Here is a 26,388-nt window from a genome sequence, read left to right on the forward strand (position 1 = left end):
AATTTACAAGGTATCATGTTTAGTGTTAGGTGATGACTATAGACATTATTGGAGTACGCTTTTATTAGTAGAATGCTTTTATTATAATATTGAAGCGAGTCTTTTATTTTTATCGCAAGACTCTTAATTCTTAAGTTACTGGGTATCTCAGAGTATTTGTTTCTGTGGGTTATATTGATATTTACTATATTAGAAATTGAAATTGAGAATTAAAACCTTACATCCATTGTATGTTAAAACAGGGTTTTCCTTAGCACTATGGAAATTTTGAGCTAGATAATGCTTTGTTGGGGGCGGGGAGGGTCGTCCTGTGCATTGTAGGGTATTTAGCAGCACACCTGGCCTCTGCTCACTAGATGCCAGGAGCGCCTTCTTCTTTCCTCCACATGACGACAACCAGACCTCTCCAGCCATGGCCAGAAGTCCCCTGGGGGCTGAAATCACCCCTGATTGGGAACCCCAGGGTTTAACATAGGTCATTTTTTAAACTGTTTTCCACAACAAAAAAGTTGAGAGAAAAGGATCTCATTGTTAATAGAAGACAGCTGATTCTTACATCGACTCTGTCTTCAGTCATCTGTTTTGAAGAAACAATATGAAGATCCAGCCTCATGCAGATATATAGTTGGAAAAAGGTGTATTTTTAAAGCCTTCAGATAATTGGGTATATTCTTTGATACTGTGCTAAAAGTCCACATGTGCTAGTTTCTTAAATTAGTTAAAATGGAATTCTAAATCATATCCATGAACTTGCAGTAAATACTATGTTAAATGAATGCCCATTGAACTGTCATGCATACGGAGTGGATCTTTTACCTGAACATGATTTTATATTATTATACATCGGTCATTTGTAAAGTATTGGTTCACATTTCTTTAGACAGTGTCAAAAACTCACTTTTGGTAGTATCACCACCAGTCTTACCAGAAAAGTCTTTAAATATTGAGAAGTTGTCAAGCTCACAGTAGATCAAGCTCACAATAGGAGTGATAAGTTTTCCAAAAATCCTGATATTTTTAGCTTGATGGCTTGAATTTTATCATTAGCAACAAATATGTTAGCGTTATTTTCCTTGAAGTAACAGGCTCACTTTGTTCATTTTTGGAAGAATGACTGTCAGTTGTACATTCAAATAAAGATGGTGTTCTATGAAGTAAATGGTTCAAATAAAGATGGTGTTCTATGAAAAAAGTGACTTAGCACTAAGTCACCAATGCTTTTCCTTCACACAACTGTATTTCAGTCTGTAAAAGTGCTTGATGCATACTTTCCACTTACTCAGAATATTAAAAAGAAGGATCAAGGTTTAAGAACAGTATTAATTGTTATTATTTTATCAGGGGTGTTCTTAAGTAAAGCAGATTTTTTTTTAACTGCAAGTAGCTGTGAATAATTGAATGACTTCTAATTGAGTTTGGTACCACTGCTCAGAAACCAGCAGTTTTACCCACTTTTGCTTTTATGCAGTCACAGCAAATGTCCAACAATGTAAAGGCAGGTAATGTCTTAGTATTCTTATAAAAACAGTTTTGACATCTTGGGCCTCCTGAAGAGGGGATGGGGAGGATCCCAGAGCCCTGCAGACCACATTTGGAGAACTGCTGTGTAAATTTTGAGCACAGTGTATTAGTGTGGTGAAATTTTAAGTAAAAAGCCTGGTCTCTTTTAAAATAAAAAGCATTACATTTTTAACTCAAACTATTTAAGAGACAAGAAGAAATACAACAGTAAGAATATAATTTAAAGAAATAAAGAGAAAGAAACAGAGGAAAAAAACTGAATCTCATATTCACATTCATTGAAGTGAGAAGACTTTATTGCCCACCACCACTGCTTTATAAAATGTTCTTGTATTGATATATTTCAGTGTGAGGTTAGAGGAATGGAAATATATTGGTTTGCTAGCATTGCCTGTTCGGGAGGGTTAGTGCTTGTGAAGGCAACTCTGGCTGGTGGTTGTAGAAAAGATTTCAGAGTTTGATGTGTTGAATAAAAATAGGTCAGGAAACCTTTCTAATGGCAGAATCCAGGACGAGAATTTGTAAAAAACTGTTTACTTTGTCAAAGGTTAAGCTTCCTCTACTCCTCTCTCTACTCCTAGCAGATGTGTTACTAAGATAGTAACTCCTGAGTTAACTTTCTACATGCATATTCTTATTTTATAGAGATGGAAATAGATCCCTGGATATTTTTGATGAGTGCTCACATCCACTCACAGTAAGTGTCAGTTTTATTGAAGTATTTTTCTCTTATAGTTGTTTATTTCATGCTGATTTGCTTTGAAATTAGTTACTAGAAGAAAATTACTCCCTCCAGCTCAAGGTCCACATCATCTTCCTCTGAAGTCCTCTTCCCCACCCCATGTTGTGTCTCGTTATTTTACCAAAGGCACGTTGTATAAGGGGTGTGACGGATAAGAACTGAGTTGTGCTTTGTATGATTAGTGAGCAGGTAAGTAAACATACCCAAGTAACAGAGCATGTATCTTTTTGAAGGATGATTTTCCATAACATCAAAGAATGTAAATATTTGTAAATAAACCTAACAAATGTGGTAAGACCTCTAAGAAGAAAATTAGAAAACTGCTTAAATTTTAAACCCATTAAAATGACAAAGTTTTAAAATTCACGTCTTCAGGTGCTCTGTGGCCACGTGTGGCTGGTGACTGCTGTATAGGACAGAGCATTCTTAGAGCCTGATGGTTACAGGACCCTGGAAGTGCTTTTTTCAAAGTTGATGGCAGAAAAGTATGATGACCCATGGTGATCAGCAAGACTTTTGAACCTAAAAAGAGTTGACATTTGGTTAGAATTCTGTGGGGAGAAAGGTGGAAATATGTAAATTTTCTGAGGTTGCGCCTGTGTTTTTCTTTAGTGAACGGGGGTGAGTATGAAATCACTGTAGTGTTTTAGGATCCCATTGTTTATATTTAAAAGACTCCAAGACATGTCACCCAACCAAAATTAGTTTAAGGGGCACGTGGGCCCAAATGTGAAGACTGCTACCTTAAGGGTACTTTTAAGTATTTTTCTTCAGTTGATGTTTATATTGCATTTTTTCTTCTTTTAGCAAGAAAAGCTTCCAGAGGAATACTTTAAGCATGATCCTGAACATAAATTCATTTACAGATTTGTTTGCACTGTGTTTAGTGCTGCACAACTAACTGCTGAGTGTGCAGTAGTAACTTTGGTAAGATACGTTTTCTTTCATAAAGCATCTGTAGAAATTTCTGTCTTGTACACAAGGGGTGGTCCTGTTTTTAAAATGAAAGTAGGTTCCTGAAATGATCGTCAGAACTTTACTAAGAGAAACCTATCAAAAGAAAGTAAAATATACACATTTGAGCTTAATAGTCATTATGATTTAAAATGTTGCCATTGCTCTTCTTATCACAAAACAGGTGCTGTTAAAGGCAGCAGGAGAGAGTTCTGGTTTCTCCTTGCACACCTCAGGGCACACATGCACACACAGTGCACACACATACACACAGACGAGGCGTGCAGTGGTGGTAGGATGGGGCCGATGACACCTCTGGTCCCCCAGTCCGCAGAAACGGACTCCGTGTAGTTCTAAGCTGAGTCCCAGGCTGTATTACCTAGACAGTTCTGATGTACAGCTGACTGAGAACTGCTGCCCTCAGTTCTCTGTTCTTGGATGATGGTGTTAACCATCCCCGCTGTCCTCTTGTGCCTGCATGTGGAGTCGCCCAGGATTAGGGTGCCAGCAGTACTTGGAAAGGCTTTACTCTCGTTAGCCTGCTAAACTGCAGTTGCGTGAGGACCTTTGTGTCATCCATACTGAATTCCTACGGTAAGATTTGATCATTTGAATAATAAATCATATTCAGGTGAGAGGTAGTTGGGATTGTTTTACTTACTCCTCCCTATAGCACACCTGTACGGGAAAGTCAGCTGCGTGGTCCGGAGGGAAGGAATAGTTAGGCCACTGCCTGCTTCTGTCCAGGCAGAATCTAGCAGAGGAGGCTTGTCCTTTTGAAAAGAGACCCCTCCGTGGACACTGGATCAGACACAGGCCTTTCCATGGAGCTACAAGCCACTTGGAGTGCTTAGCACGTGCTTGAGAGAGGCAGCAGTGGCGCTTGCACGTGGAGAGCCAGGAAATGCAGGGAGGAGAGCATCTGGGGCTGGAAGAGGGGCATTTCTTTGTAGACATGTTGAGTGTGACGTACCTGTGAGACAGCAGAGTGGCGATGTCTAGTGATCATTCGAGTGTATGGGACGGGATCATGAGTCTGAGCTAGAGGGAGGGCATTAGGTAGAGCTGTTCAAATGCAGAGAAAGAATGTAAAATAAAAAGTGGGTAGAAGACGTGTAGGGACTGTTAGCACTTAAGGGCAAGTCCCCAGAGGAGTGGCTAGAGTGGTAGGAAACCCAGGAGGGCATCATAAGTGATGCCAGCAGAGGTTCAGGAAGGAGAGTGTGGTCCAAGTGCTAGTTGCTGCCAAGGAGTTGCTCGTGTCATAAATCCCCCCTAATACCTACTCTGTCCCTATTCTGAGTGCTGGGGATGGAGGAGAGAAGAGTTGAATAAAATTCTTGCCTTTATGGAGCAAGTGTGGAAGACATAAGTTTTTGTGTTTGTTTTTAATTTTTAAATTTTATTTATTCTTTTGGCTGCGTTGGGTCTTTGTTGCTGTGTGCAGGCTTTCTCTCGTTGCGGCGAGCCGGGGGGCTCCTCTTTGTTGTGGTGCGCAGGCTTCTCATTGCAGTGGCTTCTCATGTTGCAGGAGCACAGGCTCTAGGTGCATGGGCTTCAGTGGTTGCAGCATGTGGGCTCTGTAGTTGTGGCTTGTGGGTTCTAGAGCTCAGGCTTAGTAGTTGTGGCTCATGGGCTCAGTTGCCCCGCAGCAGGTGGGATCCTCCCAGACCAGGGATCAAACCCATGTCCCCTGCATTGGCAGGTGGATTCTTAACCACTGCATCACCGGGGAAGTCCTGCTCCGGTTTTTTGAGTTTTGTTGTTGTTGTTGTTTTAATTTTTATTGGAGTATAGTTGATTTACAATGTAGTGTTCATTTCAGGTATACAGCAAAGTATAAGTATCTTTGGTAATGAGTATTTTTAAAAATGAATATTTCAAGTAGTTGTAAAACTCAGGAAGAGAAAGCAAGGTAAAGGAATAAAGTGATTAGAGGGGCTTACTGGAAAGATCAGAAAGAGCCTCTTTAAAGAGGTAACGTTTGAACCTGGGACCTGGCCGAACCGAGGAAGAGCAGGAGTTGCCGGTATTACAGGCAGAGGGGACAAGTGCAAGGCTCTGAGACAGGAACATGGCCTGTGTGTTCAAGGAACAGCAAGGTGGCTGTTGTGATCAGAGTGGGGAATGAGGGAAAGAACATAGGTGATGAGGTCGCAGGACAATGCCATACCGCACAGGGCCTTGTAACTTACAGGCCACGCCAAGAAGTTATTTGTTTGATGGGAAAACTCTGGCAGATCTTAAGCAGGCACATGAAGGACACTTAATTTAAGAGGCTCTCCTGCCTGCTTTGGGGAGAAGAGACTGTAGTCTGTTGAGAGTCAGAGTGGAGGCAGAGAAGTTCGGAGGCAACAGCAGTCACACGAGTCAGAAGTGACAAATGTTGGGTTGGCCAAAAAGTTGATTTGGGTTTTTCCATAACATCTTAGGCAAAAACCCAAACGAACTTCTTGGCCAAGCCAGGAGAAGAGAAAAGTGGTCTGGTTACCAGGGAAGGTAGAGACAACAAGAATCTCCAACAGATTGGAGCAAGAGAACTCAAATGGAGGTGTCTTTCAGTTGTGAGGGAAGGCCTGGGCTGGGGAGCGTTGGGATGAAGAGCCCTGTGCAGACACCAGTGACCGTGGCAAGAGTAGTTTCAGCAGAGCCACGGCGGCAGGGGACGGACGCCAGTGCGCTAAGGAGAGGAGGCGATGAGGAGCCAGTGTCAGGGCGTTTCCTGAGGACAGATGCTAGGGGTCGTGGGGCATAGGCTGGGAACAGGTAAGTGTTCCCAGTGGAGGAAATCTCTGACAGAGAGGGAGAAATTGTTCAAAAAGAGGTTAATTGTGGGAACAGTATTCTGCAGAAGTGAGATGGGATCCACTTCATTCATAGAAGAGTTGGCTTTAGTGAGAAGAAAGAAATCTCACTTCCCCTGAGACAGGAGGGCAAGTGGTATAAATGAGTGTGGGCACATACCAGGCTTGCCAGTAAAGGTGAGAGGAAATGGAGAGATTGTCAATGTCCTTTTAAGTGCCTCTAATTAGTCCCGTAGAGAATTGGACCTTGTTAGGAAGATTCATTCTTAGGGTACTGGAGAGTGCTGAGTTCTCTGGGGAATGGAAGCAGAACTTCACTCAGAACATGCACATAGAATCTCAACATCCATGTTTGAAAACACAGTTGAGTTTGGAGAGCACTGGCAAATCTGAGCTGTCAGTCTGATAACCTTCAGATCGTTAAACATACTCTTTAAAATTGGATTTTTTCTTTTTGTCAAATGGCATATACACTCTTCTGCAGAGGTCACCACAAATCACAGCTTACCTCTCTCATCTTTACCCAACTGTTAACTTTGTCCGTTTCTTTGTAGAATAGACATTTGATACATGGAAAAGAAATCATGACATTAACTCACAAACTGCCTGGCAGGTTTAGAGGGGCCTCAGGGATACAAACACCGGCAGCTCTTTCCACCTTAAAACCAAAAGAATTGAATAAGCTGCAGATTATGTAAGACAGAAATGAATTATTAAATGATAATGGAGATGTGAAAAATAGAGGATATGAAAAAGACTATCCTTTGTATGCATGTGCGTTCCTTAAGAAGGTATTGAATATGGGAATGCTCGACAGTTATAAAGCCCCTTTGTACTGCCTGTCCTGCTGTGCCACACAGCCGCCACTGGAAGGCTCTCGACCACCAGTTTTCATCTTCACGTTCATGCCGTAAAAGGACTAGTTACTCTGACGAGGAGATAAAGACGTGCTCAGTCTTACCAGAGTTTTACATACTCAAGCGTTATGTAAAATTGCCGTGTAACCACCACCAGGTATGGTAGGTACATTGCACATGCAGGCACTCAGGCATTTACTGAGCAGTTGAAATCCATGCTGGGCTGTATGTGCTGCCCTTTACAAGTGGGAAGGTAATAACACAATGCCTGTCTTTCGAATGCCCTTTGTTCTTTCATTCCTGTGACCAAAATTGGGTTGGAAATTCACATGGGCAGAGTAGAAATATCAGACCAACAGAAATACCTGACCTACAGCTGTGACTTGGCTTCTGGCCTTGGCTGGCCAAGCAAAGTCTGTAGAAGCTAAGAATAAAAGGCATGTCAGAAACAGATGAAATCTGTCATTCCTACCAATTCTTATCACAGCACTTAAACGGAACTAAAATCAAAGATCAGTGCTCTACTTTTTGCAGGTGTACTTAGAAAGACTTTTAACTTATGCTGAGATCGACCTTTGCCCTAATAACTGGAAAAGAATTGTTCTGGGAGCCATTTTTCTTGCCTCCAGCGTTTGGGATCATCCGGCTATATGGAATGTGGACGACTGCCAGGTCTTCAAGGACATTACCGTTGAGGACATGTGAGTTTGTAAGGTTATGGTGAACTTTCTATTTTCCAATACCTCATTTGCTCCCATACCGTTTACATTTTAAGAAATGTTACATTTGAAGAAAGGTTATATTGTGCAAAGAGCTGAAATAGGTGTAAAACTACAGACTTCTCCCTGTCTAGCTATAGTATAACAATTCGTATTTCCCATCATTAATTGGTAGGTCTTGATATGTTATTGCTGTAATATTCTGCTTGATAAATGGAAATTATTTTTCCAGTGGTTTTTGCCAGACATTTTACAAGCTCACTGCAGAACAACATGGTATAGTAAATAACTTCACGGCTTTCTTAAAGTTGTCTACCAGGTTCAGAACTTTTTTAAGGGGCACACGTCTGGCCTGTGAAGTAAGTGGCCACCGTTAAGGTCTCAGGGCTCTAGACTACTGCGAGGTTATAACTTCAGCCTGAGTCACACATTGTATATTTGCTTTTGCTGGTCTTTTTCCTCCTTTTTTTTTTTTTTTCCCCTCCTTTTTACCTGAGGTTTTGTTGTTATGGAAATCGTGATATACAGATAGCCACATATAAAGGTTTCAGATCCCTGTGTTCCTGTCTCCTCCCCTATTTAGGAGTATTGTCCATGTTTAGAAATAGGTCTGCTGAGTTAGGAAACTCTGATCTCTCAGACCGGAAAGCATCACCCGGGCCTCACCCAGGGCACTCAGCAACCTCAGCAGCACTGTGTGGGACCTTCAGTTAACTAGGCAGCTGCTCCTCACAGATGTCATGCTGACATGGGCATGAAACACCAGGCTTCCAGTCTGGCTGTGGTGAAGGGCCCCAAGGGTGGGAGGCAGGATGAGCCAGAGAGGTATTTCTAGCAGACTCTTGAAGTGCTCACTTGACAGTGACAATGTCTTTGTGGGTGGCGTGTGGGAAAATGTGAAAGGACACGTCTGGATTATATTGAACGGAAGAGGCTGATCAAGATCATGGCAGGCAGTGGCCAGAGTTTGCTTTTGTACCTTTGCACCTTACTCTAGATAATTCAGAATTGCCAAAGTGCATATTTAAAACTGAAGCGAGGAAACTTGTGACCAAGTGAAGGGACCAGGGATTGTTGGGATGGTAGCTGTCAAAGTGGCTTTTGGTGAAAATGCCCACTTTGGTGATAATGTAAACTAAGTAGTCATGGGGATATTGCTGGTGGCCATCGTAGTAAACAGTGTGATGGCGGATAATGGCTTTGAAATGAATAGAAGTACTTTTGGAAGTTGCAAAAACTAAAGTGACTTTGACCATCGGTATCATCAGTCTTTAAACTGGTCCCTTGAAGGAAGGAAAATTTGTAATCATAAACACCAACCCTACCATGATGGCCGCTGAAATTTTCTGAGAACCTGCCACTAAGGTGACCAGCGCTCTGGTTCCAATGATAACATCAGAGAACATGCAGGGCAATGTGTGGGTGTTCATAGATGTGAGCCCAGGAGCCTTGGTGGCAGTGTCTAGCTCCAGGAAGAAACATTTTAAGCAGCGCTTTTCTGTGTAGAACGGAGAATCACCCAGAGTTATGTTTATAGTAGGCTGCTTTTGTTGATGATCTTTGGAAATTGGAAAGCATTACCACAAAGTGTTGAACACACATTTGTTTCATCGCTCTGCTGTTGACTACTATTTGTAATGGTCTCATTTTGAGTCTAAATTGAAAAATTGGTGTCTAACAGCTTTTCTTTAAAACTTTCTAACATTTATGTCTTATTAAAGTATATTTCCCTTCAAAAGACTAAGTTAAAGTTAGTAGCTGCTGTTCAGAAAATTTGCTGCGCCTGTAAATGGTCTGCTCTTCAGCCATCTAGCCATTTAAAAAACAACAGAAAACACAGAAAGTGCATATTCTGTAGGCATAATGCTTTTCTTCAGTGATTAAGGCTCTATTAATAGACATGTTAATCCTATGAAGTACTGTATTTCCAGACAATTAAAATGTATTCGTGGAGAGAATATAAAAGGGAGAGTGAAGTGCATTTATTCCTGTAGTAAATGAAGTCCTGATTGCTGATTATCAAAACATTAACTGATTTATGTTTCTATAGACTTATGGCCATATGAATAGGAAATTAATTTTGGAATTAGGTTCAGTTAGGTTTAAAGTTCAACAAATGAGAAACCTCATTTCTGCGCATACTCTGCTCTCCATACAGGAGAACATCAAGCATTTATTGCCTTATCCAATAGATAAGATATTAACAGTTTAAAACCCAGAGACCAAATATATTGTAAAATAAGCCACTCTCATGTTTGGGTGTTTACCATTGTTATACAATTAACTCTCTAAATTTAGTGATTGCTGTGAAAATGGTAAGATTTACTCTAATTTTATGTTTATTTACTTAAACATTTGGCAAGCAAATGGCTGTATATGGTTATGTAGCAAAGGCTTGCTGCCAGCACTCTGCTTTCCCACTTCACTGAATTCGCCCTCTGCGGGCATGTGCGCGTTCTGTCCAGGCAGGGGGCTGCGGGGCTGAGCATCCGGGGCTGCTCTGTCAGAGGTTATATCATAAAGTGGGTTTAGTCCAGCCAAGACAGCTATCTTTAAGCTTACTGCCTTCTAAAGCTTAGAAAGTACATCCTGTCCTGTCATAGTGACAACTTCTCACCCTAGTAAGGTTAAGGTGAACAGAAACTTGCATTAGGCCCTTTGACACAGCCCCATGCACTGGAGCAGGGGGAAGGGATTCCCTTTCTCATCGAATGTAGCTTATTTGTTTATTGATTTGAGATGAATCCTGTTGCCTCAAGAGTTTTCCCCCCTCAGAGATAATAGCAGTGGCTCTCGATGGATCCATTTGTTGCCGTGGTGATGTGCCCACTCCTTTTGTTGGCGCGTATCTACTTCAGTAAGCCCCTTCCTGTTACCGCCCGGTGAAAATGTCTGCCAGTTCTTCAGAACGAATAAACAAGCATACATCATTCCTTTCATCTGATCACTATAGCGGGGCCTTGTGAGCGAGCGTGGAGCATGAATCCTACAGCTGCACTCATGGAACTCCGAAGAATAAGCCCCCAAGTCAGCAGCACGAGAGCAGAAGAGGGCCGTAACCTCTTCCCCCTTGTCCCAAACTCAAAGTGCTGGGATGCAGAAAGGACCACAAATAGCTGTACCTTGTTTGAACATTAGTGTATTAATCCAGCTGGGTAGCCATTATTTGTTTCAAAACAGTATTTAGAGCCATCCTCGTAGCTCAGAATGGTACTTTTGAAAATAGCCCAGTTGACTAAAATTGTCCTGTGTTGGTTTTGTCTTCTCCTCCCCCAGGGATGAGATGGAAAGGCACCTTCTGGAGCGACTTCAGTTTAATATTAATGTTCTTGCCAGTGTTTATGCCAAGTACTACTTTGACCTTTGCTGCTTAGCAGATGACAACAACCTGAGCTTTCTGTTCACTTCTTGCGTCAAAGAGCGGGCGCAGAGCCTAGAGGTGAGGAGTGCTCACTGGGGTTTTCTATCAGCCACCAGAGCCAGCGTCTGTGGCCAAATTGTATTGAGCAGTGATTAGGAAAATGGAAAGCTGTTAAATTAACAGTTTGAAGAGCTTATTAACCCTGGCGTCATATTTCCTATGGTTTATACAGGGATCTCACATTATTAAAAAAAAAATAGATATTCTCTCTTCTTTAACCATAATTCAGAATATTTTCAATTAGATTTAATCTGTTCTTAGTGGTTTTCCATCTGAACCTCCACACTTACATATAACCATACATGAATAATTTCTTACAGTTTTATCCCTAATCATAGGTATATACATAATCTACTTAGCACTCTTAACTGTCTTTTACTCAGCTTGCAGTTTGTGTGTGTGTATCACAGTTCAGTCCCATGAGTTTGTTAGACAAAGCATCAGTGGCTAACCTGAGAGACCTATACTTGGAAGGTATAATGTGGGTTCAGATACTGGATGTAGAAAGTACATAAGTTTTTAATGGAAATGGTAATGTACATGGGACGAAGTAATTTATGGCTCATGATTTTTGGTGGGCATACAGCAAAATTCACAACTGAAATGAACACATTTAAAATTGACACTCTCTGTGGTACCTTGGTGGTACTTTAGAGTAAGATGTTTTTCTATCATAATTTACATGCAAGTGAAATAGCACCTTTCAGTGCTTCAGTCATGAGACCTCTCCTGCCTTTAGCACACACCTACCTCATTAAAATTTTCTCAGAGTATGTAATTACTGATGAAGATTGAATAGAAGTTGAATAGCTGAGTAAACACTGATTCAGCCCAGGTGTATGTTCATTATGTTTAAGGATCAAGCGTGTAGGTAACAGATGATACTGCTATTAGGAGCCTATCTTTGGGAACCCAATTTTTCAATAACTCTTAAGTTCCCCTTTACCCCAGCAATCTAATCATAGCCCTTATAACCTTAGGGAATTGGCAGTTAGTGTAGATATCAGCTATCCAAAGTAGCAGTAACTATGAACTGTCTAAAAGAATGTCGATGTGTGGCTTATCAATGATGCCTTTTTTTTTAAAGGTTGGAACTTTTTTTTCCTCCTAATCGTATCTGTGTTCTGTGTGACTTTCCTAGGCCATTTCCAGATTGTGTGACGACAAATACAAAGACGTGTGCAGTGCTGCTGTAAGAAGGTCCCTCAGTGCTGATCATTTAATCGGTATTCAGCACTCCAACACCATCCTCTCTTAAGGAAGAAGTGAGGGGTTGTAACATCAGAAACCCCTCGCAACAAGGACTGGAGAAATACCACCTCTCCTGTTCAGAAACCTGCAAAGTTAGTATTTTCACCTAAAAGAAAGACATTGAATTCAAGAGACTCATGGACAGTGAGGATTATGCTCATAGGAAAGAACGGGACCTTGTCAATGCAACACTCTCTTCTGTCCTTTTTGATGTAAACAGAGTTACAAAAACCACTCCAAAGCTTAAAGCTCCCAACCCACACACAGTTGTTGGCTTACTCTGTGGGCCAATAGCTGTGAACTATGTGACGTTTTTTAATTACCAGTTTAAATTTTTAGACTTTAAAGACACTAACTATATAACATTGACATTTTCCCTGCTTTTTTGCCCCACTCCCCCATATTGCTGCATATTCCTTTAGAATCAATGCAGTATTACCATTAAAACATGGCACTCCTAACAACTCATAAAGCCACTTAGGAACAGACTGTTGCAGCGTTGTTCCGTTTGAAGGATTCTTCCTCCCTACTACATCATCGAAGCTGCTCGTCATTATTGGCAATCGATTTAAACCAAAAAGCTGCTGAATAACACTTGTCATTCAAATTCTTTGCAAGCACTACTTATGAGCATTATTAGCGTGTTTGGCATCATAAGCAGAGAAAGTATGTTATTATCTACTCCTGTTGGGTCTGTGCTGCATTTCTTTTTGACTCTAATGGTGCTTCTCATTTTCTGATGGTTTTCCTCTTTGTTAAATACTTGTATTAAAGGATATTTTCCTAATTCCAGCCAACATGGCAGTCCAGTAACTAGCAAGCAGGTAATAAAATAGAAAGGTGTCCCAAAAGTCTTAGTGCAATTTTAAGCTTTACTATAAGTGTGCTTGACACTGCAGGACACTGTTGCAGAAGCATAAATGCTACAGACTGGCAAAACATCATTTGAAAGTTTACTTGAATGTCTTCTGAACTCATTTAGTTTTGTAAATTTTAAACATTAAGCTTCTAATTTTTTGTTTCAGCCCCTCTTGAAGATAGCAAACAATGGGCCGAAACAAAAAACTAAAATTAAGACCTTAGTATTTAAAATTTACAAAGCTTAAATGAGTTTAGAAGAAATTCAATTAAACTTTCAGATGATGTTTTGTAAGTCTGTAGCATTTATACATCTACAAGTATTGAGGCTTAAAATTGCACTAAGACTTCAGGGGATACTTTATATCTTCATAGACCTGCCCCTCCTCTTTTTAAAATCCTTTGCAAGGCTGGGCTGTTAACCTGCTTGATCACCTAAGTTTTTTTTTTTTTTCTTCTTCTAGATTTGGTAAAAGAATTATGAACAACAGTGTTAATACACAAGTAATAAATTGAAAGGAATTGGACCCTCATAGTAATGATAGGAAAGTAAGTGCTGTAAAAAGCTTTTCTATCCTGTGTGTTAATAACCTGGCTGTAGGGGTCTCACTTCAAGTTCTGCTATTTTTAAGAGGAAACATATAAACCTTAGGAAGCCTTACCTCAGGCTTTAAAAGGCAGGGAGGTCCAGTAATCAGTCTTTTAGGAGATTGGTAATGATGTCACCTAAACTTGAAATATAAAAAAAGGAAGGAAGGAAGGAAAGGTTAGTGTTCTCAACTATGTGAAATCTTTTTCCGCCTATCTTCTCAAATACAGTCCTAGGAATTTTGCCTGTAAACAAAGCATTTCTGGACCAGAAATACTTTCTCTCTTTATAGCAAGGCTTCACATTATATTGAGTGCTGCAGGTTCCATCATTTTTAAAGGACAGAGACCTAATGATAAATAATGGTGTATAAAATATTACAATCTACCACCTCAAAAAATATTGTTTATGGAGCTTGGAGCTCGGAAACTCAAGTATTGATTGCAGTTTTCTTTTGAAAAGAATGCTACAACTTATGTGGTTTTTCTTCCTCATGTTTGTATTAAAAGAAAAGCTAATAAACTCTATTTTAATTAAAATATATTGGCTACTGTGTTTGTAACACTTCTCCCTATTCACATAACGTTACACCTCTGCCTAACTCGGATATTTTCAGTCAGCTCTGATAGTTGGCTTTAAAGCACTTTCAAACTAACCATTCATAAGTTGTTTTGACCCTTGCCTTTAGTTCAGATGTAGTCATTTATTTCTTTGGCTTATGCTGTTTTCAACCTGAAGATAATGTAGAACACTGAAAATCGCTGGCTACAGTGCTCAGTGGCAGAGTGCATTAGATGGCATTTTCAGTTGTTTTTGTGCCAAGAGGGAAAAGCAGGGAGAAGTAAAAGTAGGTAGAATAGGGAGAGAAAGGAATTACAGGAATACTGTAGAATCAGAACGTGAGTTATTTGCGGATTTCAAGCAATGGAACAGAAAAGAAAATGGAAGAACAGGAAGTAGTAGAATTGTGGTTGCTGTAAAGAGGGTGACTTTTAAATAAGCCACATAATAGTGCTTTAAAATGCTATTTCCATTTACCTTTCCGTTAGAAATATACCAGCTCTCTATAAGGTTCTTTAAGGCTCTAGCCACTGCGCTTGAGCAATATTCCCTTAGTCCTGATAGTATTGCTGTGTTTTCATCCACCTGAATTCACTACCTAAGGTCAGATCTTTAACTTTGTTCTCAATAAGTTTTTTTTTTTCTTTAAGCTCTTTATTGGAATATAATTGCTTTACACTCTTGTACCAGCTTTTGAGGTACACCAAAGTGAATAAGCTGTATTTATACATATATCCCCCCCGTCCCGCAACTCCCTCCTGCTCTCCCTGTCCTGGCCCTCTAAGGCATCACCCATCATCGAGTTGATCTCCCTTTGTAACACAGCAACTTCCCACTATTTACCTCTTTTCCAGTTGGTGGTGTATATATGTCTATGCTACTCTCTCACCTCGTCCCAGCTTCCCTTTCGCCCCCCACCCCACCCCAACCCCGTGTCCTCCAGTCCATTCTCTGCATCTGCATCCTTATTCTTGCCCTGTGGATCAGTTGTTGATTGGGAGAAATGGTCTGATTTAGTACAGGAGGGAAAAAAATCTATCACCAATCACTGATAGTTCGCATCATGTAATATGCCAGTTACTAAGCAGAAATGCTGACATATCTTGAGTGGTCGAAGGTTAGAAAAAAATGGGTACGAACATTGGACACAACTGTAGCTTCAAGAATAAGTTGCTAGAATAAGGAGAATCACTAAAAAATTGCTCTTCTCTTTCAGCTTTAATTCTGAGGCCATACAGCCATTTTGATACATGGGAAATTGAGTCAACTTAAGGTAGAAATTTAAACATCACTGAAAGTAGGTTCTCTGACAAATATGGTGGGGCATGGAAACTAGTTACTAGTTGGGTGGCAACTGTGGCAGTTTTTTCACGATTTTATACCCAGGAAGGGTTTGTTCCCTAAAGTAGTAAGACTATAATAAAAGAATATCTGACTACCTCAACTCAAATTTTGTTTTGTTTTTTTCTGTTGGAATACTGACATCAGCGCAACTTTAACTCTGGTATACTGTGAACTGAACTTTATTCTTTACAAGGAAAAGACAAAGGTTTGAAATGTATGTTTGAACCAAATGAAATTGCCATTTTTGTACGTTAAATTCACATGGTTCACCCTAAGACAACTGCTTATTAGGGCCCAGTGTTTATGGCTAAGGAATTTTTTCCATCCTGTATCAGATTCCATCATGACACAGTTCTTTCACCTTTACTCCTCGTGTATCCTGTATGCACATTATTGAAATCCAACAGCTCTAATTCCTAGTTTTAGAACAGTTCAAGTTTCATTCTCAGTTTCATTTTCCCATTCTATAAAATATAACATTCCTTGATTTGGGGGAAAACATGCTGAAGCCAGTATTTACTGGAAAACAATTCACTCTGTATTCAGGTTATGCGGTGTTTTTGGAAATGTTTCCCTACAGCATGTAGGTTAGCTAAAATCTTTCATCCCCCAAGCCTCCTCTCTAAGCACATGTAAAATGACTGCACTCCTCCCTCACCCAGAAGCCACATTCCTGAGTAGAGAGCTACTTGGTAAAGCACTCGACAGCCGGCAGAGGCTCTCCCAGCTAAGTGCTGGTTTCTATGGAGCATCTGTAGATTATACCCAGCAACTCTCAAGTGAAAGATCAGATCACCTAACATCTTAACTGTCTGCCACTTACCAACCTGGCCAGCCTGACTCTGTGCCAGCAAGAATACAAAAGATCTAGGAGTGCTTCAGCGAAGCCTGGTCCCTTGTACGCAGGTGCAGTCTGTTTGGTTTCTGAGGCAATGTCCACTAGTCTATTTTAAATGGGTTTGACAGATGACATGTACTTAATGTGAAGCAGATTTTCAGTATACCAGTTTATGGTTTAGGATCTCTAGGGTGCAGAAAGAACTAGGAAAAGTGAAACTATAGAAATTGAGAGGAATCCAGAGTTAAATGAAAAGCAGTTCATGTTCTTTAAAAACAGGAACAAGTTAGGTGATTGTTGTAACTGCTGTGAAGGGAGCTAAGGAAGTTGAATGTGATTAGACAAGTTCAGTGACAGCCTCAGAACCTAAGGTCCTCAAGAATGTGTTGATTATCTACTTCAAGACCTCAAATTATTCGCTAGCTTTTTCTTAAAACATCTATTCCTTCATCTTACCAGTCTCAATTCTACTAACCTGTACTTCTAGCTTCCCGGATGGTGGCCCTGTATCTCCTCACTGTGGGAACTGACGCGTCCAAAGGCAGAGCTTCCATGTTTTGTCCACCTCTCACTGCCCTCTCTCAACAAGGTCACATCAGCTTCACCTTTTGCCTTTCTGCTAGTGTCCAATGTGGCAGTGCTTGATGTCAGTTACTACTATGACCCATTTCCAAAACATTATCACCAGGTTGCAGGAAATATAATAATAAGAATCCCCTTTAATCAATGACTTGGGCCCTCCTGTGTTCCCCCAAAGTATCAATAGTTGTTCCCAATTTGCTGCACTCCCCTGTCCTGCCCACAACCCTAGATGTGTCTCAGGCTAGGCAGTAACCCCACCTTCCAAGCATTAGGAATAGACACCTTTGTTTTTCTTTTTTCTTTTGGCCCTGCCATGCAGCATGTGGGATCTTAGTTCCCTGAGCAGGGATTGAACCCGTGTCCCCTGCAGTGGAAGCATGCAAACCAGTGGACCACCAGGGAAGTCCAATGCCTCACTTCTTAAGGTAACCCCTCCCATCTAATGGAGGAGATTCCATCCCAACTCTTAAAATCAAACTTCTATATCCACCCCCCCCCACCCCCACTTTATTCCCTTCTGCTTCAAAACTGCTTTCATCTTCCCAACATGAGGATGGGGCAATTTGACCTTCCTCAGTCCTTTACATGTCCTAGTGTTTCGCAAGATGTGGCCCCCAGTCCACCTGCCTCTCATGGGCTGAAAGTGCCTGTAAGAAATGAAGCTTCTCTAAATGCAATGTGGAATCCTGGAACAGATAAAGAACATTAGTGGAAAATCTGGTGAAATCCAAATGAAGTCCTGAGTTAACAGTAAGGTATTAATGTTGACTTCTTAGTTTAACAAATGTGCTGTGATAACATGTTAGTATTAGGATAAAATGGATCTATCTTTGCAACTTTTCTGTAGACCTAAAATAATTCTAAAAATTTACTGAAACAAGCAAACAAAACAAAAAGGCCCACTTCTTGGAATTAATTTCTGGAGCCGAAGGCTGGGAATCCAGCTTTCAGATAGGAACCCCAAATGATTCCTATGCAGATACAAATTTGAAAACTAGTCTTTCAGTTCTCTTTCCATTCTATTCCTGAATGGCTGCTTCCTCCTTGTTTTACTTACCTTTGCCTGATTTAATCTTTTAGGTCCTCTCAACCCTAAAATATAAGTCCTATCATTATCCCCCTTTCACAGATGAGAAAGTATTAAGATGAAGTACACAAATGAAGTACTAAGAAGTGAAGTAATTTGTCGAGGATCACACAGCCCATAAATGATGGGGCTGGGATTTGAATCCCTCGTCAGTAAAGCTCTCAGTTCTATGCACAGAACCCTTCTACCGCCTCTCATTCTGTTGGGCATGACAAATGAAAGAGCTCTGTAACTAAATCACTAAAAGAAGCATTATCTATTTCTCCGACCTCCTAAGTCCAACAGTGCCCCCCCTTTTCCACTGGGGGGAAACGAGCAATGAGAAAGCATTGGGAAGATGTGCCAAGTACAGAGACCTGTACGGATAAGGCCCGGTGGATCTTCCACCAGGATCCAGGTCAACTGCTGTATTTCCCATTCTCCCAAATGCCCTAACGTGTACCAATCTAGCAATGCCTCATAGTACTCACTTTGACACTCACGCAATTATTTCTGGTTTACTAAGCATCCGTCCACATTGTCAGGGAAGTGCCAACTCTAAATCACCTTACTGTTGATTAGGCCCTGTGTGTTCTCAGGTTCTGCATCAGCGGATTCAACCAACCGTGAATTGAAAATATTTAGGGAAAAAAATATTAGAAAGTTCCAAAAAGCAAACCTTGAATTTGCTACACACCACCAACCATTTGCATTATATTTAAAACTACTTACTTAGGATTTGTAGTAGGTGTTATAAGAGATCTAGACATGATTTAAAGTATAGGGGAGGATGCAGGGGAAGATGGGAGGATTGTGCCTAGGTTATATGCACATAGTGCACTTATATACCATTTTATATAAGGGACTTGAGCATCCATGGATTTTGGTATTGGGTGGGGGATGGGGGGAGGGAGACTCCTGGAACCAATTCCCCACAAATATAGAGGGAGAGCTATATATCCTCTTACCTAGGCTCCCTGATTTGTATTTAGACCTTATTACCATGTTGTGGATCTAACTGCTGAATGATAAAGTCTGGGGAGTTCCTGACTGCCAACCAGACACACAGAACAGCACTAATTCTATCCAAGTTGCTTCAGTATAGATATAGACGGAGGGTTGATAAAATAGAACACCATCTCAGGCAACGTCTGTTCTTACGTGTTTTTCCCTTCATTTCTTCAAGCGAAGCAATCACAGGATCAGCAGGAGGACCTATGAAGTATATTCAAGTAAAACATGTTTTCATTAGTTCTGCTTCTGGCGATTGGAACTTGCTTGACTTTATTATCAATAAAAGCATTGATGCTTATATTTTAAGTAAATCTGAGGAATCTGATCACGAAGTTAGAATCCACGTATCTGCTTTAGATACTCTTGAGAAAGCAGTGCGTCTCTCCATAAAAGCATGAGGGGAAAAATACTTGTACAGCATCTTTTTATTTGCTTTACCATTGCTTTAATGCACATTAACATTTATCTACATTAATTGGGAACAAAGAAACAAAAATAGACATTTCTTTGTTTTTCATAAATAACTACTCCATATTTGATAAAAATCTCAAACCATTATTTTAGCTTCCCACAAATATAATACATACAAATTTTTTTCTGAAATAATAAGGTCACCAAATTAAGTACCTTGAAACTAATATAACCATACAACTGTTGTTTGATTGACTTCCAGGAACAAACAAAAAACAAAAAACTTCTCATCAAGATGCTCTGGGTTTCCTTTTGTTAGTGTTAGGGATTCAGAATTATAATCGTCTTCCAGTAATAATTTATAGGTTTACGTTGATTGTCTACAAATAAAATATTGCTGGCTCTGCTCTGTGAGTTCTGGATTTGACATGACACCGACAATACCATGTGGGACAGGCACCATACGAATACAGAACTCAGAAAAAGTATTGAATGCCCTGGACTCAAACTACTGACTCGGTATGTGCCTCATTGGGCTCAGTAATAAATTCACCTGCACCAAACCTGTATCAAAAGTCACTAAATCTCTCATATATATCATATATATTATTTATATACACACCCACAACACATACATACTATACATACAATTTGTAACAACATGAAGTAATATTGTCTTCAGATGATGTACCACAGACATTATCCTGGCTGAAATAAATCCTGTAATTGTCATCAAGCTGCTAGAAGCCTTTGAGGGTTCTGAGTCAGGTTACTTAGTTACTTTCATCCTGCCTACCCTTCACCCTGCTTTAATGTCTTGGTAGCTTTTTCTTTCAGAAACACCCTCCTCAACTCAGGCGTATTTCTTTCCCAGGATCCCTTGATTGGCCTTTGGAGGCAAGAAAGGGCACACAGGGAGAGCGGGCAATTCTCAGCCACTGTACCTCACACCTGCCCATATCTGCAATGTCCTCTGTCCTGTCGGCCACCTTCGGTGTTAGAAAGCAGTTAGTCAAAGCTTTGTCCCTCCTACCCCCCCACCCTTGGTCTTTCTGTAGAGCATAAAAGTGAAAGAAGCCTCTTTAGCAGGGGTAGCAGTTCATTAAAATATACAACTACATCTCCTAGCTCTGGGGTTTTCATTCTGTGCTTGAGACGGCAGGTCACGGATGCTGTTATCACGGTTCCGTGTGGAATCCACGAGGTTTTCTCCTGGCAGCCAGTGTCAGGATTAGCGCAGCCCTAGCCCAGGAGGAAACGGCCTAATGAATACCAACTTGGAAACAGTGCTGTCGGCACATCATTTAAGCTTGTACATGCGCACAATTACACACAAAACACACACAGGCCCATCGTTGGAAATGACCACGAGAAAATACGACAAACGTTTGCAAGGATAAACCAAGAAGGCACCAAGAAAACTTATTTTCAGCCAATTAGGCACCTTCAAAATGTGAGGTTAGTAATGTAAATTAAAAAGACTTCCTAAATCTTGTCAACGGATTCACTGAGAGGTCGCATGTTAGTTCCTTCTAAATCTTTACCCTCTAATCTACGACAGGAGACACTGCTTGAAATTGAACCGTGAAAGGGACAGCCCGAAAGCTGTACATGTGAGACTAAGCTGGGCCTTAAACCCTCCGAAAATCACAGAGCTGGCTGTGAAGAAGTTGCTCAACCACCCACAACTTTTCATTTTATAATTATTTTCATGAGTATGGATTGTTTGCCTAATAAAAATAAAAATCAGGAGAAAATAGCATATGGGATGGAAATAGAGGGTGACCATAAAATAGATGGGTTTCTCTGCCCTGGGTCGGGGGAGGAGTGGTTGCTGTAAGACTTCAGGGAAGCAGGTGGGCTTAATCTTTGAGGGAAGGGAGAGGGAGAGCAGGGGTGAGAACAGAGACTGAAAAGAGAGGCAGCTCTGTGAGTTGGTCTGGACCTAGACCTCTAAATGCATTACTTGTATTGCCTCTCCTTGGCTTAGTATCCTTTGTCTTAACCGTCTATTTTTCTTTTTTAAGTAAATTGGTTATTCTCTTTTGGTTTGGTATGTTGACAAAACGAAAAATAATTGTTTTAAAAGGAAGAATTAAATCACTTCGACCACATCATCCCACAACTTTGATATATTCTGCATCATTTTAACACTCAACAACAACAACATAAAAGGAACAGGAACAACCCAAATTCGGCACAATGACCAAAGCAGAATAATCTACGTACTTTCTGGGAAGACATGTTAAACGAGGGAAGAGGTCAAGGTGATCACAAAAGGTCCTCATTTGAAAAACAGGAGAGGACTGGCCCTCAGCCAGGGGATCTATTTCAAGGTTCTAAGAGGCTTCTGAATAAGTAGAGGAATTAGATGTGCAAAAATTCTGTAGCTCTGTGTACTAGGTTTTGTCAAATATACTGAAATTTTAATTTTGACTCAGAGGATGAGTGTGTAAGAGCAGTGTATTTTTACAAACGTGAACAGCTTTTGAAAGTCCATGAAAACTATAACACCAGGCTTCTTTCCACCAGCAAAGTGCTTAAATCCACTATGGGACCTATATACTTGTTTACCTAATATCCATAAAGTAAAAACTGGCCTAGGCTTAAATCTTACTTTTCCAACTTTGGTATAAATGAAGCACAAATCCCAACACTCGCTGTTTTTCTAGGGAGGCATTCCCAAATTTTAGGTGCCTTTGCCTTTTTAGCTTTTTAAGTTTAGTCCCCACTCAGTCCTGGTCCTTAGTATTTTGCTGGCCAGTATTGGCCTCAAAAGAGGCCATTTGTTTTGTGTGAAAGTGTTCCGGCTATGGGAAATTCAAATGTGTTTCCCACATGCACTCCTTTCAGGTGCATTCTCAAGATTTGGACCATTGTCAGGTATAAGGAAATTGATATAAAGTGATGAGTTGACATGTAAGTGAGCTCTATTTAACTGAAAAGGAAGCACTTACCAATTAAATACTTCCTACTCTTGAGAAAATTGACCTAACTGTATTTCAGGTCCTCATGGTCTGGCAAATAGCTAGTACTGAATTGATATCTCGTATTGAAGCTGCCTTAAGCTTGTTGGTTTCTGAAGTATAAGCCTTCTGCTGTACCTAGGTTTATTAGAGATCAGAAAAGATGTTATATCTCTTGCAAATTTGATAGCAAGGACAATAAGTTGAAATGATGAAACTTTGTCTATCGAAATTGCCTCTCTAGATTTTGGTACCTTGAATCTTAACCAAGTTAAACGGCAAGAATTTGTTGACTATCTGGGTCCTTTCACAGAGGATAGAGTATTGGAACATTGGATTCTGGGCAAATCTATGTTTCCCTACATTTGCCTACTTAGGAGAAGGTAACGAAAGCACACATTACCAATCAGAAATGCTGGTATGACATCCAGCTCATAATTGCTTGCTTCTTGGTTTCCGTGAAAATGAAGGTGTTAAAGAGTTGAGGATTGTTATTGAAATATGTAATTAAAAATAAAAAAATAATTAAAAGGAAAACATTTCAGTATATAGTAGGAAGGTGGGATAAATGTGTTGAGCAAAAAAAAAAAATGTATTCATGGTTGGGCTGAAACTAAACTAAACTTAGGGACATGGATACTGTTATTAAAAGTAAGTTTTTTTCCAGACTGGATTTGATTCCTCTATGCTAAGAGAACACGTTTACTTAGAATGCTGCTTTCAATAACGTGGTATGTGAACTGCCTTGTCTTTAAGGGATCTCTATTCGCTTTTAAGATCTTTTCTCACTTTGGATAAGAAACAAGAATTCTCTTACAGTGACTGATGATCTTATTGGACCAGGTGCTTTGAAACTTTTGTTAACTTTGGGATTTGTTAGGGGGCCCTTAAGGCAACTCAAATATTTAAGTCGTGTATCTGGTATGTTGAATTACAGAGAAAACATTGTGAAATGGGGGATAAGCTTCTAAAATTACACAGGATGGATACATGTTCCACCGATAGATATTTTACAGAGGTTACAAAGTTTCTGAAATGCAGGTATGTCTTTGGATAATCTATCGGCCGTAATGATGGTTACCTGAGAGCAACTTGATTAAGCTTCCTTCTCAACACCTTGTGATCCGATCTTTAACCTTGCCTGTTTAAGTCTCTAACAGATGGTTAAGCTGAGGCTTTGCAAAAGTGCTTCGGCTTTAAGAAGATTCATACCAATGATTTTTTGACACACTGAGTAAACGGGTGCATATGGTAATAAAGTTTATGGATTTGGTTTGGAATAATCCTGATTTTGATCTGTGTTCTCCAGATAAGGGAAGCTCTTCCCCTCAACTTCCTAACAACTTACAACAAGTTGTTAAATTCTACTTCTGCATGTCTGGATGTCTCCCCCAGTGTGCCACACTCACACTGCTTTTCAGCTTTATTCGCCTGAATTCCTTATACAAGTTTATGTAACACTTGGATCAAGGACTGGGAACACGGCATTGCTTCCAACTCAGAATGCATTGTGGGACTATGCTTTTCTCCAGTAGGACGTAGCTAGAGTGGTCATCACCCCATTCCCTGAAAGACTTGGGAAAAGATGAACCAGGAATGGAGGTTGAAACCAAGTGCCCTAAAACTGAGTTCTCTGCTGAGTTTATGATTAACCACTCTACCCAAATCATACCCACGTGTTCTCCTCAGGACTGAAGAGTATCGAAGAAAAGGGGGGAATTTTACCAGAGCCAGCTGAGTACAGCCGTTCACGGGCAACCCTTGCTGTGCACTGTTACCCCGTGCCCCGTGACCAGGCAATGGTTATCAGGAGACCACTAATGCCACTGTGACCACCCTGCTCAGCCATTGGTGGGCATTGCAGAGGGCCCCTCCCCCAAGTAAGCCACTGTGTGTCAGCCACCGTTAGTGGGGTCCATTTTTCTAGTCAGCAGTCAGTGGAGTGTGACCATCAGACCTGGAGAGTGAGGTAAGAGGCAGATGTCAGCCTTCTCCCCAGGGTTCTTCTGCTCACACAGCCTTGGGTCAGCTGTTGTTATGGGGGGCCAGAGAACAGGTTGGGGGTGTGTCCTGCATGGCTCAAGGGCCTCGGACCAGACTGCCCACTCTCCCATAGCAGGCCCTGAGGCATTATTGAAGCTCTACCCCACCCCTGCCATTGTGACCTTAAGGGGATGGCTCACAGTCTGGGGGACCTGGCCGCCACTCTTCAGGTGGCCTGAGGAGCACTAAGGCCTGTTGGATCATGGGTGCCTGACTCCCTCAGTGATGACAGCTAGGCAGAGTCTGGGCACCAGGCCCTGAGGGAACCACCAGCTGAGATCTGCCTCCTCAGTGAGGCCTTGACAATGGTGGGAGGACCCAGACCACTTCCTGGAGAAACACTCTACGGCAGGAGAAGCACCACCCCTCACAGGGACCCCTTTCTCTCAGGTGGGTCTGGACCTCAGAGGGTGAGACTTGTGCCTTAGGACCTTGCCCTTTCTTGTAACACAGAGAGTGACACTTGTTTGGTGGCGATTGATAGGAACATCAAAACCTGACTACGACCTGTCCTCAAGAACAAAGGATCAGACACGGAGAAATCTGCACCAAACAGCCACACCCCTCCATCACCTTACCTCTAAGAGGGCTTTACTGAAAGCTTTCGAGGTTGGGGGTTTCTCAGCTTAAGCCACTCATTTCCCTGCATGTCTCTACAGCAAAGATTTCTCTGCTCCAAAGTCCAATGTTTTGGTGTTGCTTGGCCTCACTGTGCATCAGGCACACCGTCTGGCATTTTGTTACCAATTATAGCTAGCCAGCCATGAGGTCTGTGCCCATGGTAGGTTGATCCTGACCAGGGGCATCCCCATTTCAAGTTCCCAGCAGCTGCCAGAGTCCACGTTGCTCAATGATACTGGGAGGGTTTCTCCCTTTGGGTCTTGTTTGTTTCTGTTAGCATAGTGATGTGCAGGATCATGCACATTGTAGCATGTGTCAGCACTACCTTCCTTTTCAAGGCAGAATTCTATTCCATTGTGTACATACCACCATGTGTTTATGGAATCATCCATCCATGGACATTTGGATTCCTTCCATTTGAGCAGTATGAATAGTGCTGGTATGACTAGCAGTGTACACATATGCGCTTCAGTCCCTATTTTCAAACCTTTTGGGTATACACCTTGAAGTGGAATCGCCATCTCCTATCTTCATTTCATGTTAAAGTTTTTGAGGACCTGCTATAGTGTTTTGCACAGTGGCTGCACCACCTCACTTTATGTTTTATATAGCAGAATGCTTTGCAGTTTGTAAATCTATCCTACTTTGCATATCCATTCATCCACTGATGGGCATTTGAATGTTTCTACCTTTTGGGCTATGGCGAATCCTGTTGCTATCAGGATTTGTGTACCAGTTCTTCAAGCACCTGTTTTCTGTTCATTGAGGTGTATATCTAAGAATGGAGTTTTTGAAGTCAACAGTAATTATATTTTCCACTTTTTGAGAAAATGACAAACTATGGGACATAGTCTGCACCATTTTCCTTTTCCACAAGCAAAGCCTAAATGTTCAATTTGTCTAATTTTTGCTAATATTTCTATTGGTTTTCCATTATAATCTTTTAGTGAATGTGACTATATATTGCAATGTGGTTTTTTATTTTTCTTTGTAATTATTCAATTAGGCTGCATTTTTGGGTCTTGGTTGCTATGTGTGGGCTTTTTTCTCGAGTTGTGTTCAGCGGGGGAGCTATTCTTTGTTGTGTTGCACGGGCTTTTCATTGCAGTGAGTTCTCCCGTTGTGGAGCATAGGCTATAGGTGCCTGTGCTCAGTAATTGTGGATCGTGGGCTGTAGAGCACAGGCTCAGTCATTGTGGCACACGGGCTTCACCCTGTGGTTAACG

At 41.1% G+C, this 26,388-nt stretch overlaps 1 protein-coding gene across 2 annotated transcripts in view; it reads left to right on the forward strand.

The window, feature by feature from the left end:
• The window catches only part of LOC130831481 (cyclin-Y-like protein 1), a 38,288-nt gene extending 26,012 nt beyond the window's left edge, over nt 1–12,276 (forward strand). Inside the window, exons 6-10 of one of the 2 annotated variants that reach the window (XM_057699675.1) lie at nt 2,167–2,218; nt 3,071–3,190; nt 7,413–7,579; nt 10,874–11,036; nt 12,160–12,276. In XM_057699675.1, coding sequence (XP_057555658.1) covers nt 2,167–2,218; nt 3,071–3,190; nt 7,413–7,579; nt 10,874–11,036; nt 12,160–12,276 — 619 coding nt within the window. The remainder of the gene's footprint in view (nt 1–2,166; nt 2,219–3,070; nt 3,191–7,412; nt 7,580–10,873; nt 11,037–12,159) is intronic. The other variant, XM_057699676.1, reaches the window with a different exon arrangement.
• Nucleotides 12,277–26,388: the final 14,112 nt, after the last annotated feature.

This window comes from Hippopotamus amphibius, chromosome 11 (assembly GCF_030028045.1).
Source record: "Hippopotamus amphibius kiboko isolate mHipAmp2 chromosome 11, mHipAmp2.hap2, whole genome shotgun sequence".
Classification (NCBI taxonomy): domain Eukaryota; kingdom Metazoa; phylum Chordata; class Mammalia; order Artiodactyla; family Hippopotamidae; genus Hippopotamus; species Hippopotamus amphibius.